The sequence below is a fragment of the Arvicola amphibius genome, chromosome 2 (assembly GCF_903992535.2).
Source record: "Arvicola amphibius chromosome 2, mArvAmp1.2, whole genome shotgun sequence".
Classification (NCBI taxonomy): domain Eukaryota; kingdom Metazoa; phylum Chordata; class Mammalia; order Rodentia; family Cricetidae; genus Arvicola; species Arvicola amphibius.
Window position 1 is genome coordinate 103,458,938 of NC_052048.2, and position 17,164 is coordinate 103,476,101.

Sequence of the window (17,164 nt, forward strand, 5' to 3'; positions counted from 1 at the left end):
GTGCTCTTAACCACTGAGCCATCTCTCAAGCCCCATGTGAGACCCCCATCTCAAAAAACAAAACAAGCAGAACAATGGTGGTTCACGCCTTTAACCCCAACATTCAGGAGACATAGACAGGCAGATCTCTGTGAGTTCGAGGTCAGCCTGCTCTACAGAGTGCCAGGACAGGCTCCAAAGCTACAGAGAAACCATTTCAAAAAGCCAAAGAACAAACAAACAAGAAAAAGGAAGTGAGGAGGCCAGACAGGGGAGACTACAGTGTGCAGTTAGCAAGAAGTTGTGGGGAGGGCATGGCGGAGGCAGAGAAGCAAGGTATTGCTGGGATGTGTTACAGAGGCAAATTTGATTGGTTTTCACTGGATTCTATGAGAAATTCGAGGAAATGACCAGCCAACTACCATCCCTGGAGAACAGCACTGGGGTGGGGGAGCAGATATGGATGAAGGGGAGGGGCTAGGTTTGACTTTCCAGACAAAGAAAGCTGTGAAGCTCCCATGACTAGCAGGCAACAAACCCTGGGTGGATGGAGCAATGGTTTAACTTGCCAACTCAAAGATCAAGGTGTTCTGCACCCTGCCCTGACTCCAGCCATCTAGCCCTCAGAAGCACACAGCCAGTGAGATCATCCTGCTGTGTCTCCCCATAGAGAAGCCCAGGGAGTGGGGGCACAGATCACATCCCAGGAGTCTTTATAGTCTGCAGAGACCCCCTATCTGGCTGTGCTCACACTCACTTTAGTAACACCAACCCCCTGATAGATTTGTCTCCAGGGAAGGATTCTCCCCCAAATGAGTGGCGCTGTTAAGCTATCCAGACACCCTGCTGCTATTGTGTCAGACCGGGGAAAGCTGCTCCTAGTGAGGAGAATCTCCTGTCCCTGCTGCGTGAAGGGAAGCCATCTGAAACTCCTCTTTCAACTCAAGTACTCACAGAGATAACAGAAGAAAGGTTTGGTAACGCTAGATGCTGACTTTCCACCTAAGTGAAGTGGGGCTGAAGGATAAGGGAGCACAAGACAGGGTGGTACAGCATAAGCAGAGGGGAGGCTTATGGAGGGGGTAGACTGAAGGGTAAAGTATAAGCAGAGGTGAGGCTTAAAGATGGTGGGGCATAGGATTGAAAGGTATAACATTTTGGGTGTAAACCAAGAGGATTGCACTTACTGACCTTGACCTTGGGACCTGGCTAAAAGTCCAGAGGCATAAAATGGAAAGACAACCTCATCATTCAAGGACTCAAGGAAGGAAGACCCTGCACAGCTCAAACCACAAAGACAGAGCACAGACTTTGCTGATCTCAACGCTGGTCTTCCCTATGAGGCTGGGGTTTGAGACCCAGCTCCCGTTCATTCCCACCCTCCCACACTCTGGGGCACTGGGCTCTGAACCGTTGGTGACTGGCAAGGTCGCCAGCCCTCTGCACGTCCATCCATGTTTGCAGGTTGATGGGAAAGAGGGTGAGCCATGGCCATCAGAAGTTAATTAATGAGACGCCCGCATCTGCGATAATCGAACACTCAAAACTGTGAGAGACAACAGCACAGAAATTTGACAACATGTGGGAGAACTCTGGCGAAACGATGGGCTGAGAAAACACTGTAGTCCACCAAGTTTCTACTTCCACGAAGAAGGAAAACAAATTAAGGCAAACTACAAAAATCAGGAATGGGAGCAAAGAAGGGCACACACAGCTGGGCTTGCCAGGGGTGAGAACACATACACACACACACACACACACACACACACACGCATACACACACACATACACGTACACACACATGCACATACACACACATGCACACACAGAAGCACACACACATACACATGCATACACATGCATATGTACACACATGCATACACATGCACGCATGCACGCGCACACACACACACACACACACACAGAGAGAGCTAAGGAAAAATCACCGTGGAGAGGAATCAGCAAACATAGCACTCTTCAGTGAGGCCCGGGTAGTCACTGCTAGGCTTCAACAGGAATTTGCTGGGGACATTGTTTCAACTCCCTTCCAACCTCTCTCTCTCTCTCTCTCTCTCTCTCTCTCTCTCTCTCTCTCTCTCTCTCTCTCTCTCTCTCTCTCTCTCTCTCAAGATTTATTTATTTTATGCATGAGTACTCTATCAGCATGTCTGACTTTATGCCAGATGGAGCATCAGATCCCACTAGAGATGGTTGGGAGCCACCATGTCATTGCTGGGAACTGAACTCAGGACCTCTGGAAGAACAGGTGCTACTCTTAACCACTAAGCCACCTCTCCAGCCCCCAAGTTTCTCATTTTTAAGAGTTTCTTACACATGGGTATGTTCATAAACATGAGAAATGTGATGCTAAGCTTATATGGACCTCTGCAGGCCAGAGGTTGTCACACTTGGATTATCGCTCTGATGTCATTGTCCTGAAATTTCCAGCAATTTAAGAAACAGGGGACTGCAAAACCTGTGGGTAAGTATACTCCCCTGCAGGGATCTTAACTCTATTGCACTCAGCAGCAAAGGCAATAATCGGTCACCCCAGAGTTTAGACAGGCAGAATTATGCAGCTCGTAAGTTCAAGGCCAGCCTGGGCTCCAACAGTGAGTTTCAGGCCACTGGCTAGCCAGGGCTACATAGTAAGATTCCATTTCATCAGACAGAAAGGGGAGCTGTGGAGAGGGCTCAATGGTTAGGTACACTTCTGCTCTTGCGGAGGACCTGAGTGTTTCTCAGCATTCGTGTGCTCACAACTGCCTGTAACTAAGGAGATCTGTGCCTCTGGTCTTCCCTGGCACTTGCACACACTCACACAGACAGACACAGACACATATACATAATTTTAAATGATTTAAAAGGCTGGAGATGGTGGCCCATGGTTTTCATACAAATACGTGGGAGGCAAAGAGGATTCCTGTGGGTTTGAGACCAGTCAAGGCTGTATAATGAGACCCTATCCCAAAAAATCAAAATAATAATATCTTTAAAGAAAAGAGGGAAGCCGGGCGGTGGTGGCGCACGCCTTTAATCCCAGCACTCGGGAGGCAGAGGCAGACGGATCTCTGTGAGTTCGAGACCAGCCTGGTCTACAAGAGCTAGTTCCAGGACAGGCTCCAAAGCCACAGAGAAACTCTGTCTCGAAAAACCAAAAAAAAAAAAAAAAAAAAAAAAAAAAAAAAAAAAAAAAAAGAAAAGAGGGAAAAAAGCAGATAATCCTGTTGCACCCAGTTTGTTGGATTAAAAACTGTTTATGTGTTTCTGGTTTGCTCAGTGCTCCCAAGATGGCACAGCAATGTGTTCCACAGAAACAAATGTTGCTGGGTGGTGGTGTGCACCCAGGAGGCAGAGGCAGGTGGGTCTCTGTGAGCTCGAAGGCCAGTCTGGTCTACAGAGTGAGTTCCAGGACAGCCAGGGCAACACAGAGAAACCCTGTCTTGAAAAAAAAAAAAAAACAAAAAACAAAAAAAAAAAAGAAAATGAAAACAAAATGTTCCTCCAGAGATAGCAGGCATCCAGCAGGACAGTCAGCCCTTACTCTCCCATTAAAAAAGGTCAGGCCACAGCAGGCAAGCAAAGAGAGCAGAGGTACAAAAAACACTCACTGACTCTCCTGCCTGTGTGCCTTTACCATCAGTTTTCCTTTGAGCTAAGGGATGTGATTAGGCCCTGTCCTCCAGTTCAGATTCCTGCCCCATTCCTGCTCTAGAACAGAGCAGGTGGGCACATAGGGAGGTACCATGCCCACCAGGAAGCTGGTCTGTGTCCCAGCCAGCTGCCTCTCAGGAAAGGAATTTGATTTTATAAACGGAGCCTATGCAGCAGTCCTAAAATCTTTTTAAAAACAACATCCTTATCTTTCTGCCGAAGCCCAAAGACTAAGGCCCCAATTCCATCAAAGAGACAGCTTTTTGGGGAGAGATTAAATGTGGAATTCTCAAAGGGGATACACAGAAAAATAAACTGGGAGCCAGGCGGCGGTGATGCATGCCTTTAATCCCAACACTTGGGAGGCAGAGATAGGCGGATCTCTGTGAGTTCGAGGCCAGCCTGGTCTACAAGAGCTAGTTCCAGGACAGGCTCCAAAGCTACAGAGAAACCCTGTCTTGAAAAACCACACACACACACACACACACACACACACACACACACACACACAAAGAGCTGGGAGCAGGCAGGGAGAAACATAGGAATTGTACTGCCAAACACACAAATTGACATGTCCATTAAACACCTACAATGGAGCCCTCTGAACTGCCTGCTGGGAACAGCACCGTTGTTTGGAAGCCTCCTCTGTCCTAAGGTGACACTGCCACCCCCACCACGAGGCTACAGAGAGGATCCTACCAACCCGACAGTGAGGAGTGATCTGTTTGTTCTTTCTTCTCTGGCACAGATGTCTCAAAACTGGAGATGAAATTAAATGTGGAAGTTTGGAGCTCTGCTCTCCCAGGCAGGATTAATCATCAAATCGAGCCCCATTGTGCCACGCAATGGCCTATAGATGCAACCATTTCAATGTGGAGCTGCCACCTGGGACCACTTGGACACAACAGCCAGTCCCGAAGCTGGGCATCAGAGCTCAAGCGACTGCTCCTTTGAGCTGCTCCCCTGCCCAGTGTTAGGAGACCCTGCTCCCCTGTCCAGTGTTGGGAGACCCGATGCCCACTGTTAGATGGCTCCCCTGAGGGAAATGTACCTTCCTCCCTGCCACCCCCTCCACCTGAGACCCAGTGCTGGGTATGCATTTGAGCTGTAGTTCTCTGAACAGGGCTCACTTAGCTGTCAAGCCGTAAGTGCTGCTCAGCAATAGTCTAGGGTATGTTACTCCCCCATTGGAGTTAGAAATGATCACTCCAACTTCTGGGCACCAAGTAACCTAGCATCTGTAATTCTATCATCTATAGACTGACCAAAATCTACCTCTATTGGACTCTCAAAGATTCCTCCATTAACTACTGAGCTAAACAAACTCTGGAACTCGAGTGTCTGGCTTATGGACCAACTCCAGGATGCTTGGATCTGAGGCCGAGTCCCACCTTGCCAAATTCCAAAGCCTGAATCTACTCCAGTCCTATTTGGCAATTTGCCCTCCTGTCCGTGCCTTGACACCTGTCCAATCCTGACCTGGAGTCCTGGGGCAGCATCTCCTACCTGGATGCGCACTAGGCGAAGGTGCTGTCCTGACGGTCCCCGGCTGGCAGAGATACTGCTTCAAGGAGCCTCATGGCTGCTTATTTACAGAGACCAGCTGCAGTCCAACTCAGAGGGAACCCGTGCCTGGGCTGTCAGACAGCCCAGTGACTCTGCTGGAAGCTGCAGCCTTATCTGTAAGAGCTTCCTGCCTGAAACCATCAGCTGTCCTGCAGGACTCTGAGGAGTGTGGGAACACGGCCCCTGCTGCCAGGCCGGGGTGCCTGGAGATCCCAGCCAACCCCCACCCCAAACATTCGGTCTAGGTTTTGGTTTTCTGTCCTGTGTTTTTTTTTCTTTTTCTTCAAATAAGTAACATAAGCTGAACATGGTGGTGAATACCGGCAATCTCCGCATTCTGAAGACTGAAGCAGGAGGATTGCTGTTAGAGGCCAGCTTGCACTGTGTAGCAGGTTTCAGGACAGCCAGAAGTACATAATGAGATTGTGTCTCAAATCAAATAAATAAAAACAAACAAGCTGGAGAGTAATGAGGGAGCCGGACGATAGCTGACACTAACCTTCGCACACATATGTGCCTGCTTACAGGCATACACTGATACAAGATATTACCCCAACCTGGAGAGACGGCCAAGAGTTCTGTGCAGTGGCAAAGCAAACTCCATGAGTCACTCACTGCACAGTTCTATCTATAAAATACTCCTGAGAGCCTATTTGGAGGCTCAGCACAGCCATTCGAACCTGCTCAAAGGAACAACAGCCCTCCCCCATCGGGGAAGGTCTCCCACCGACATGCAGCTTCAGGGTAGGTGCATGGATTCATGCATGGAAGCTGGATCAGCCATACCAACTTCATGATGGATGGGGTGAATGATACTGCAGCCATATTGCCCTCACATCCCATTCATACAATATTCTCAAGGTGACCAAACTAGCCTGGCGGTGGTGGCACACACCTCTAATTCCAGTACTCAGAGGCAGAGGCAGGTGATTCTCTGTGTGTTTGAGGCCAGTCTGGTCTATGGAGTGAGCCCAGGGCAGTCAGGGCTACACAGAGAAGCCCTGTCTCAAAAAGAAAAAAAAAGTGATAAAACTATAAAAATCAAGGGCAGATCATTGTTTGGCCAGGGCACTGGGTCTCAAGCACTTGACTCGTGGGGCGGTGGTGATGCTCGCCTTTAATCCCAGTACTTAGGAGGCAGAGGCAGGTGGATTTCTGTGAGTTCGAGGCCAGCCTGGTCTACAAGAGCTAGTTCAAGAACAACTAGGGCTGTTACACAGAGAAACCCTGTCTCTCGAAAAACCAAAATAAATAAAGGTGACTTGACTCTCATGCTCACATTAGAATCTGGCTGTAGTACTGTGCCAGACTTTCCACTGGGGAAGTTGGGCTCAGAGAAACTGGATTATCCTCTACAACTACATGAGAATCTATGATCACCTCCATAGAAAGCTTAACTTTTTTTTTATTATTATGTTTTGCTTCTGAGGCAGACTCTCATATAACTCAAACGGTCCTGTTCACATCTCCAAAGTTCACAGTACAGAGAGTAAGGCCAAGAGTCCCTCCTATGACCTGTCCAAGCAAACTGTCAGACACCCCCGCCTGCCCTAAGGTGATAGAGAGCCCAGAAAGCCTAAGGACCTTTTTGAAGGGGAGGAGGGGCATTTGAGACAGTTTCTCCATGCATCCCTGGCTGTTCTGGAAGTTGCTTTGGAGACCAAACTAGGTTCAGACTCAGAGATCTGCTTGCCTCTGCCTCCCAAGTGTCTTAGTGCCGGGAAAACATGAGCCACCACTTCCAAATCTTCAGCCCTACCCAGATTCCAGGGATTGAGCTCAGGACCCTGTACATGCCAGGCAGACACTATCCATCAACTAATCTGTTTCCCCAGTCTATCTTGAGGACTATTTTAAAAGTGCCAACAAAAGCCGAGCAGGGATGGCACATGCCTTTAATTCCAGCACTCAGGGAGGTAGAGGCAGGCAGACTTCTGTGAGTTTGAGGTCAAACTGGTTTACAGAGTGAGTTTCAGGACAGTCAGAGATACACAGACAAATCCTGTCTTGAAAAAAAAAAGCCCACAAAATACTCCCCATTACAAAAACAGTGGTAATTTAACTTGCCTTGGTGGAGTAGGTTGTGAGTTAGAACTTTGGTATTATAAGCTTACCTTGGAGCCACAAACTAGTGTCAAAAGTCACCAGGAAGCAATGGCCACTCCTGCCCTGGAAGCAGACCACTGCTTTCCTCTTCTCTGCTCTGACAGCACCCAGCGCAGGGTTAGAGTCATTCGCCTGGGAGCTCTGACCCCACAGACCATCCCCTTCCCCGCCAGAACAAGACTGGCCCATGTCCAGTGAGTGTTTACATCTCTCCGAGATAACCGCGGAGTTTGCATACAAGAGTCACATGAAACCCACTCTGCTCTGGCTGGGAAACTCCCCTGGGGGGTCACACCGGACGTGCTGCTGTATCTGTGGGACACTTTGTCCATCAGGACATTCACCACTACCACCTCCCCAAAGGCTCTCATCATTCGCTGGGAGCGCCCGAGTTTCCGGAGGTGTACAGCACTTGGTTGACTATACTATCCTAAGCCTAGTCCCTCTGGGATACAGAGCAGAGACCACAGTGTGGCACTGGAAACCTCTCTTCTTGCCAAGTAGTTACAAGGTCTTGACTACTTAGCCATTTAACGTATTTACCCAGTGTTAAGATTCTGGATTGCACCTTTTACACGATAGTGGCACGGGAAAGTGGCCATGACAGGCCACCATCAGATGTCCAGAGGGCCTGCCCAGAGGTTCTCACAAGGAGTTTGCACTGGTGGTGCCTACATACATAAGTCAGAAAGAGGGGATCAGAACCCCTGGAACTGGAGGTACAGAACTTTGTGATCTGCCATGTGGAGACTGGTACCAAGATCAGTTCTCTGCAAGGGTATCAAATGTTCTTAACCATTGAGCCATCGCTCCAGCTCTAGACCCTAGGGTTTCTGAACTGATAGTTTGAGTGTAGAGATCCCAGAATGCTCATTTGTAATATGTTCTCAAGCCTGGGGTGGCTGGGCCAGAGACACTTAAGAAACCATGGCCAGCCTCACAGTGGATGTCAGGATATTGCTGAGTCTGCCCCAGTATGTCAGCAGCCCCGTGTTGGTTGTGACTGGTCTTCCACTTCAAGCCTCAAAAGCCAGCCATGCTAGCCTACTTGTTAAGCTGCTCTAAAGCCCTGGGGAAAAATCAACAGACTGATGGGACACAAGAGAGGACCTGCGGGTACAGTGTCTGTCCTAGCAGAACTGCCACTCAACCAGTGACCGCTAGGAATAAAGAGTAGCCGTATAAACATGCTGGAGTGATCATAGCCGTGACACAAACCACAGTGTGGCTTCCTCATACGGCCAGAAAGTCAAACTAAAATGAGCATGGAGGGCAGCTGTAAGGTGGACACTGTCCGACACGAACTCCACTGACCCTTCAAGTCATCTCGGAGAGTTTGGACCCCCAGTGAGGTAAACAAAGCAAGCCTCCTCAAGGCAGTTAGAAAAGCAGCGATTTAAGTTCCTTCCAACAGAGTACTGAGTAGTTGGTAGACTTGTTTTTTAAAAATATTTTAGATTTCAACCAGGCGGTGGTGGAGCACACCTTTCAACCCAGCACTTGGGAAGCAGAGGCAGGCAGATCTCTGTGAGTTCAAGGCGAGCCTGGTCTACAGAGCAAGTTCCAGAACAGCCAGGGCTATACACATAGAAATTATCTTGAAAACAAACAAACAAACACCCTACAGTTGGATCTTATGGAGACTTTCTCATATTTCCTTTCAGAGGACAAGAACTAGCCAGGACACCGTCTCTCTGATCTGTCTCTAAATGCAGAGTTTAATTATGGCTGTTGGCACGTGCATGGGTGGTACTGTGCACTGGAGCATGGGAACTTACTAGTGGCTCCAGAACTAAAGACAAAGCCTCCTTGTACCCAGCAACCTCCCCATAACCAACTAACTGCTAATTGCCAGAAGCCCAAGGAGGAGGAGGAGTGGGGCTTCATGACCCCCTTCCCTCATGTTTCTTTGACTTATTGATCAAAGCAATGGGGATAACTGCACTTCATATTGCCTTCTAAAGTATCTTGTATACAGTCAAGTAACTCCTGAGGTCCTCACTGGGCAGTAAAGAACCAAGTAACGTCTTTTCTAAAGATTTGAGTGTTTGCCTTCATGTATGTACAGGGCCCCAACGTGTATGACTGGTGGCCTTAGAGGCTAGGAAGTCAGATCCCTGAAATACTTGTGAGCCACCCTCTAGTTGGGAAATAGAATGATCATCCTCTGCTCATCCGCACACACACCTTCTTTGGTCAAAACTTCCCTTAGATTTGTTCACATATACCTCTTAAAACTCTATTTGTGACATTTCAATCCTTGGTTGTGGGGAGGTATGCCGGGAATCAAACCTAGGGTTTTTTGTTTGGTTTTGTTTTTTGAACAGGGTTTCTCTGTAGCTTTGGAGCCTGTCCTGGAACTAGCTCTTGTAGACCAGGCCAGCCTCGAACTCACAGAGATCCACTTGCCTCTGCCTCCCGAGTGAGATTAAAAGTGTGCGCCACCACCGCCCAGCAAACCTAAGGTTTTCTGTATGCTTTATATTAACATAACCCCCAGTAATAAAATTAATCAGTGCTATGGATATGGATTGTGTGAGTTCAAGGTCAGCCTCATCTTTAGAGTCCATGTCTCAAACAAAACAAAAATTATAAGCCAGAGTATGACACAGCAAGCAAAAGTTTCAGGTAAGACAAACTGACCCATATATGAAGGAAGTTTCAGTCTACAGTTGGCCTGACTTCACACAAACCCCATGGCATGAACACATCACAGGCAAGACAAAAATTTTTTTAGGGGGATGTGGGGGGCGTTGAGACAGGATTTCTCTGTGCAGACTAGACTGGCCTCAGACTAAGATCTTCCTGCCTCTGCCTCCTATGCTGGGATAAAAGGCAAATGCCACCACACCCAGCTTTTAAATAGTTTTGATCAGACGGGCAGTGGTGGCACACGCCTTTAATCCCAGCACTCAGGAGACAGAGGCAGGCAGATTTTTGTGAGTTCGAGACAAGAGCTAGTTCCAGGACAGGTTCCAAAGCTACAGAGAAATCCTGTCTCGAAAAAAAAAAAAAAATAGTAATAGCACTTGAGCCATTTTGTTAAAATACTACAGTTTTGTTTTGGCTGAGACAGGGTCTCACTATGTAGCTCCAGCTGTCCTCAAACCCACAGAGATCTGCCTGCCTCTCAAGTGCTGGTATTTAAAGATACTGGTCTTTTTTTTTTTTTTTTTTTTTTTGTGTGTGTGTGTGTGTGTGTGTTAGACTCTGTTTAACAGCCCTGGCTGTTCTGAAACTCACTTAGTAGAACAGGCTGGTCTTGAACTCAGAGATCCGCCTGCCTCTGCCTCCTGAGTGCTGGTATTAAAGGCGTGCACCACCACCTCCAGGCGAGACTGCTCTTTTTAACATAATTAGCTTTGAAAAACTGACAGCAACTAAATGAATAGCAATTAAAATCTAATTATTGCTCTCAAGTCACTACAGCTGAAAAGGGTCCCACCATGGAGCCTGCCAGCCTAGAACTCAAGTGTAGACTAGACTGGAGACCAGAGATCCATCTGCTCTGCCTCCGTAGTGATGGGATTAAATGTGTGCCACCACAGTATAAGAGCTTCAAGATCGCAAGTAATCTAAACCAGTCTCAAACTCAACACTTGGAGATGATTTTGAACTTCTGGTTTTCCTGCCTCTAACCCCCACACACTGGGACTACAAACATTAAAGGATTGTAAATTCTGTGCTGGGTGCTAATTGTAACCCCAGCATACAGGAGGCAAAACAGAATAGACTTAAATCCAAGGCCAGCATTGGTTAGAGTGATACTTACTTAATTGGAGGACTGAGAATCTGCTCTAGCCAACCCCTGGATAACCCATCACTTTCTAATAAGTGGATCTGCCCCAACATCAGGCTGGTCTCAGGATAATGTGCAGCTAAACACACTGTTCACCTCAGCTTCTAGGTTTATAGCAACACTAAATCCTCATGACATTCATCAGGCATGTTCTGATTGGCAATTTATCTTATCAATTTTGTGGTCAGGTGGGTGGTGGCACAAGCCTTTAATCCCAGCACTTGGGAGGCAGATCTCTGTGAGTTCAAGGCTAGCTCCAAAACTAAAGAAACTGTCTCGAAAAAAAAAAAAAAAATCAGTTTTGTGTATTGGTGGCTTTAACTGCATGTTGTTTGTGCATATCGAGCCTGGTGTCGAGCCCAAAAAACTAGATCTCCTGGAACAGATGGTTCAACTTCCATGTGAGCACTAGGATCAAACACAGGTCGTCAGGAAGAGCAGCTGGTGTTCCAAATAGTGAACCCTCCACCCCCTTTTCTTCAGCTTGAGGCCTTTTATGAAACTCAGGCTAGCCCCAAATTTACCACCTTTCTCAGCTACCAGAGCATACCACCATGCCGCACTAAACTGATGGACTACTGCAGAGCCATGAGCTGACCAAGTTAGTGCTTCCCGCCAGAGGAACACTATATAACCGCAGCTCCTATAGAAGAGGGCAGACAGCAGGCCTGTGGAGGCTTTGCTCACACACTCAGCAAGGTCAGTGAAACACAGTGAAGTCAGTCACCAAACACCTGCATCCCCTTCCTCTACCAAGTTACTCCAATCCACAATAAATGGTGCCAGGGGCCCTAGAGCACACGGGCAGCCTCCCATGCATTTATCTATCCCGCTTAAGGTTAGCAATGGATGCCTATTCCACCTGAAGGTTCCGCAGGATCCACACGAGGAATCTCCTTGGCATGCAAGACCTTGATTTTTGTGGACACTGCCGTTTCCACTCAACCTGATGGAAAACCAGGAGATGTGTTTGCACTAGCCTATGCCACAGCGAGACCCTGCTCACTGTATGTGAAGAGGAAGCTACTGCTGTGTATCCATGGCCCTGAGACTTTGAAAGCGACAACCAAACACTACGAATGACACTTTATTCAGCCATTTTCTTTACAACTGAAACTCTGGGAATTCAAAATTAACATCCTTGCCCGTGAGCTTCTTATACACACCAGAAAAAGTTTCCACCTGAAAAAGAAGACAGAACTCATTACCAATTCATCACTTTTAAATGTGCAACACTGAAATCTAGTGCACCTGTACGGTTTTAACTAAGTAGGTAAGGGCTGTGCAGGACACGACCCCTGCAACTCTTGGCCTTGGCAGAGGCCTAACTCCAACACTGTGGCAACACCATTCAAACCAAGCTACCCATGGGGCAGCAGGTATCAGCACAGCATCCTCCCCAGTCATTCCAATATACCACCCAAGTCATCATACTTGCTTCCATATCTCCTAGTTAGTTAAAAGGGTCCAGAGCATCCCCAACACAGACTCAGACGGTACAGAACAGAGATGGGGAAGATCTGACCGTGGGCTAGGGACTGAGCCATTCCCTTACCTTGTGCTCCACGTTGTTCTGCTGTGCTTTGTCTAAATGAACCTTTATGAGCCGGCTGCCGTCCAGTTTCACACGGATCCTCTTGCCCACAATCTCACTCGGGAAGACCAAGTCCTCAAGGATGGCGTCGTGCACTGCTGTGAGCGTGCGGCTGAAAGAATGACAGCGGTGAGTAACACTGCAGAAGGCGCCCTTGGAATAGAAGGAAAACAGCCAAGGCCAGACTCCTTAAACCAGGCTAACACGAGCTGAGTGTGATGGCTCATGCCTGTGACACAAACACTTGAGAAACCGAGGCAGGATTCCCCAGGAGTTCAGTCAGAGACAACCAGGAGTCCTTGTCTCAAACAACACATTTGGCTCCTACAGAAGCTAGTTATGCAGCTAACACTCCATTTTGTCTGAATGACTAGCAAGACAGGACTTATGTCCAAAGCTGTACGCTCTAAGCAACACGGTGGCAACCTACACTCTCAGTGTCCCAACCCCAAGGCCTGGCTGGCAAGCTGCACAATGGTTCCCTGACTTCCAAGCACAGGTGCAAACAGTCTAGCCAGACATTTGACACACCGGACCAGCCGAGCAGCCACCCCAGCTTACCGAGATCACTGTGGGTGTCAGTGTCACTTACATGGTGGTCACAGGACACCCGAGAGCTGCAGGCGTCAGTGCTCACCACATCACGACACACCATCAGCCCAGAAAAAGCACGAAATCCAGAATCCCAACCAGACTCTCTCCTGAGTGCACACTATTATAAAGTCACCCCACCCTAGTCAGGAGCCATCTGTGATTCCAAACTCTGGAATGGGTGCTATGGCTGTCGGGCTACAGAGCACACACTAAGTACCATGCAGCAATCAGATGGCTGCTGACTGCTCCTCTTTAAAGCACATTATCACACTGGACCAGGTCTGGAGACAGAAGTATAGGACTACCACTCCCTGCCAAGGACCTCAGTGTCAGGACCAGAAGCTGCTAAGGTCACTGGGAACACTGCAGCCATGGCAGACAATCTTAGCTCTGCTGTGCTTGAGCTACTCAATCTACAATTGTGACCAGGCTCCAAGGACCATAGTCGCAAACCTCACTAAGAATTATGGCAAAATCCTACCATTCCAGCCGTGAATGAAAAACTGGCCTCATCCGTGACCATCACCCCTCTTCCTTCCTGCGGACAGCATTTATCCACACATCAAATTCCCAATTTTCCAGTGGCTTTCAGAATAAGGTTGAATTAAGATAAATTCCTAGCATTATTAACCACACCATATTGCAATACAAACACCAACAGACATTGGTGGGGGACAATTCAAAAACCCCCAACAAGTAGGCCCTCATGTTACAGGACACGATGGTATGCGCCAGTAATCCCAGCACTTGAGCAGCGGTGGCAGGAGTGAGTGGAAGGACAGCCTTGGCTAACAGAAAGGTAATGGCGAACCTGGACTTCAAAATCACTATGACACAACACACAATACAAATTCTGTCTCAAGTAGATTGCTATAGCAGTTATGAAGGAAAACTATACTTTCACCCTCAATCTGGTCCCTGAGGACAAGATAATGCAAATGTGATAGTTACAGCAACACAACACCACAGGAGGCCTAAGTCTAAAGAGCAATGTGTGAACTCACCACTAGCATCTGCCAACAGCAAATGACACAACTAGTCAGCTAGCACCAGGGAAGCCAGCCATGTTGTCTCTAACAGCACCTCAGTTACACCCAACAGACTTCAAGCCTCACCTGGGTGGCACACTGACCTACAACACTATGACATCAGACCACACATAACCAGAGAATTATAGTAAGCCACCCAAGGAGGACTGCACACCAAGGAAGTGTCGTCCCACACACTCAGCAGCCAGTGAGTGAAGCGTGTGGCAGACAGATAATACACTCACCTTCTGGGGCGCTTCTGCTTATTTTTCGTACGGCTTTTCCGAGTTGGCTTGGGCAGAATCCTCCTCTTTTATGATGAAAACAAACAAAAACAGAGCGGGAGTTGATGTCAGGCTAAGAAATGTCCAACTGCTTTCCACACTCAAAGCCACAACCCCGCATACTGCCCTGCTTCAACCGCCCTCTACCCAGCCCTGTACTGCACCCCACTCCACACCACAGCCAGCCCTAAATTTCAAGCACTGTCACTTACCAGAGGGAACGCACTTCAATGTTCGAACCCCAATGTTGTCCACCAACAGGGCTGTCAGTCTCGCCCCAACCCCTGAACCCAAGAGGTTTGGAATACAGCGAGCAGATACCTGAGCAATGAAGACTACGTGTTTCCCGCTGAACTTTTTCTCCAATTCACGAACCAGCCGGACTTGGATTTTTTGGAAGGATTTCAGCTGAGGAACTGGTACAAAAATTATGATGGCTTTCCGGCCACCACCAACTTCAATTTCCTAAGAGGGAAAAAGTCCATGTCATTTTAAATTAAGTCCTTCACCTCCGTTTCCCCCCACTCAGCACCACTCAATGTGAAGACAGTGAGGCAGACTGTGCAGACCTGGCTGGCCTTCAACGGAGATACCTGCCTCTGCTTCACAAGAGACGGGTCTAATATCCCGTTCCAATGCACCACTAACAGCTTCCACTCTCCTACGGTTTAGATAAAGCCTATGAGTCCCTGAATTTCATGAGTTAAAGCCAAACCCTCACTTTGAGGTACTGAGAGTGGGGTTAGGGTCCAGAGGTGGAATCTCCAGAGTAAAAAAAGAGCTCACAAAAATGTCATCCCAGCATTAATGCGGTTTACTCTACAAGAGTAAACCATTGACCCAGCCATGGAGAGGTAGAGGAAGACTAAGTTCATCAGGGCCAGCCTAGGTTACAAGTATCATGGGCATACCATCCAGAACTGCCTACGGCCAACCTCTGGATCCCCCAACATGATGGAATCATCGACAAGAGTAAACTTTAAAATTTTACCATGGCCTGGGTGTCCCTGGTGTTAAGCCTCTCATGGATACTCTAAACTGCCCAAAGACAGTATGAACTTGACAATAAAAACTTCACAAGACATCCCGGGGCTAGGGTGGACTCAGCGGGCGAGGACGGCACTTTGCGGGGTTCCAAAGGACCAGGTTCAGTTCCCAGCACTCACAACCATAAAGTTCCGGGGACACACGTGGTGGTGCATAAGGAAACACAACCAACCACTCACGCTTAGTGAATCGATCTGAAACAGAACCCTGCCATACCAAAAACTTAAGAGAAACCCCAACAGCCCCGACTGTCCTGTGTGGAGTCACGCCGGGTCGAAAACACTTGCAGGAAGTCCACGTCTCGAGTCAGTGACCAGGCATAAAATTGTAGCATCCCAAGCTGCAGGATGCACGACGTGGGCGCCCCGGGGTCCCCACTCACCTTGGCAGCGGTGATGTTCAGCTCCCGCAGCTGCGCCTTGAGATCCGAGTTCATCTCCAGCTCGAGAAGCGCCTGCGGGCGGACACGGAGACCGTGGGTGCCGCGCCGGGGAGAGGATCGGAGGTTGGGGGGAACACACGGAGACCGGGAGACACACTCACCTGAGAGATGCCGGACTCGAACTCGTCCGGCTTCTCGCCATTGGGCTTGACGATCTTGGCGCTCGAGCTGAACATGGCTCGCCCTGGGGGGAGGGAGCAAGGCGCCGTGGGTCACCCGGCTCGCGGGGCACCCGGCCCGGGCCATCGACGGGCGCACACCGCGTCATCCGCCGCATCCCCGCCCGGGACGCACGGACCACCGTCCCGCAGGTCCCCCGAGGGTCCCCCTCCCCGACCTCCGCGAAAAAACCACGGCGCCATCGCCGGCCGCGAACCTACCTTACGGAGTGCCGGCTTGGAAAGAGGCCCAGCTATCGCGAGAACTGCTCATATCCGGGTGGAGGCCGAAAAGAGGCGGGACGGCGGAAATGGATGGGCGGGAACCGGAAGCTCCCTTGAGAAGGGTGTCTGCCTAGCCTGTGCCCGGAAGTTTTTCCGGAGGACCGGTGTTTTGGGATGACTCGTTCCCTGGAGGAGTCGGCATTTGGTTCCGTTTGGAAAGGTCTCGGCTTCCGTAGTTGTAGTCTTTCGTGTGTTCCTGGACGGGGTGGTGGCGGATGGACGGCAGTCGGAGAGAGAGCCAGCCTGAAAGAGCTCAGCGTCATTCGCCACAAAGATGGGATGTTTAAAATGTGTAATTAGTACGGTGCTCGCCCTCCTTTCTCCGCTGACCCCATGAAAAGGAATCTGGCTAGCCGGGCATGGTGGTGCAAGCCTTTAATCCCACGTTCGGGAAGGCAGAGGCAGGCGATTCCCTAAATTTGAGGCCAGCCTGGCCTACAGAGTGAGTTCCAGGAGAGCCAGGGCTACATAGAGAAATCCTGTCTCGAAAAAAACAAAACAAAAAAGAGAGAAAAGAAAAGGAATCAGACAGTATTCCAGTTCTTCCCGTAGGGAAGCAAATCAATAAGGGTGCGTTTGAATATTAGTCATAAATTCCGGTCTATTTTAATTTTTGGTTTCTCGAAAC

General features: G+C 48.9%; 2 protein-coding genes across 2 annotated transcripts in view; both read right to left on the reverse strand.

The window, feature by feature from the left end:
• Colec11 (collectin subfamily member 11) overlaps positions 1 to 5,325 on the reverse strand; it is a 33,215-nt gene extending 27,890 nt beyond the window's left edge. The window contains exon 1 of the mRNA XM_038319742.1: positions 5,140 to 5,325. The gene's annotated coding sequence lies outside the window, so the exon portion shown is untranslated. The remainder of the gene's footprint in view (positions 1 to 5,139) is intronic.
• Positions 5,326 to 12,178: 6,853 nt separating this feature from the next.
• On the reverse strand, positions 12,179 to 16,550 carry Rps7 (ribosomal protein S7). The gene is made up of 7 exons (XM_038318952.2): positions 16,474 to 16,550; positions 16,195 to 16,277; positions 16,034 to 16,105; positions 14,926 to 15,069; positions 14,566 to 14,630; positions 12,660 to 12,810; positions 12,179 to 12,286 (listed from the first exon to the last, which is right to left on the reverse strand). The coding sequence occupies exons 2-7, from the start codon at positions 16,267 to 16,269 to the stop codon at positions 12,209 to 12,211; spliced, it is 585 nt and encodes a 194-aa protein (XP_038174880.1). The 5' UTR covers positions 16,270 to 16,277; positions 16,474 to 16,550; the 3' UTR covers positions 12,179 to 12,208.
• Between the last annotated feature and the right edge of the window lie 614 nt (positions 16,551 to 17,164).

Coding starts and splice junctions, on each gene's coding strand:
- Rps7 (XM_038318952.2), bottom strand. CDS start 16,269: ATGTTCAGCTCGAGCGCCAAGATCGTCAAGCCCAATGGCGAGAAGCCG. Junction 15,070..16,033: donor TGAACATCACCGCTGCCAAG/GTGAGTGGGGAC, acceptor TTTCCCTCTTAG/GAAATTGAAGTTGGTGGTGG. Junction 12,287..12,659: donor AGAACAACGTGGAGCACAAG/GTAAGGGAATGG, acceptor CTTCTTTTTCAG/GTGGAAACTTTTTCTGGTGT.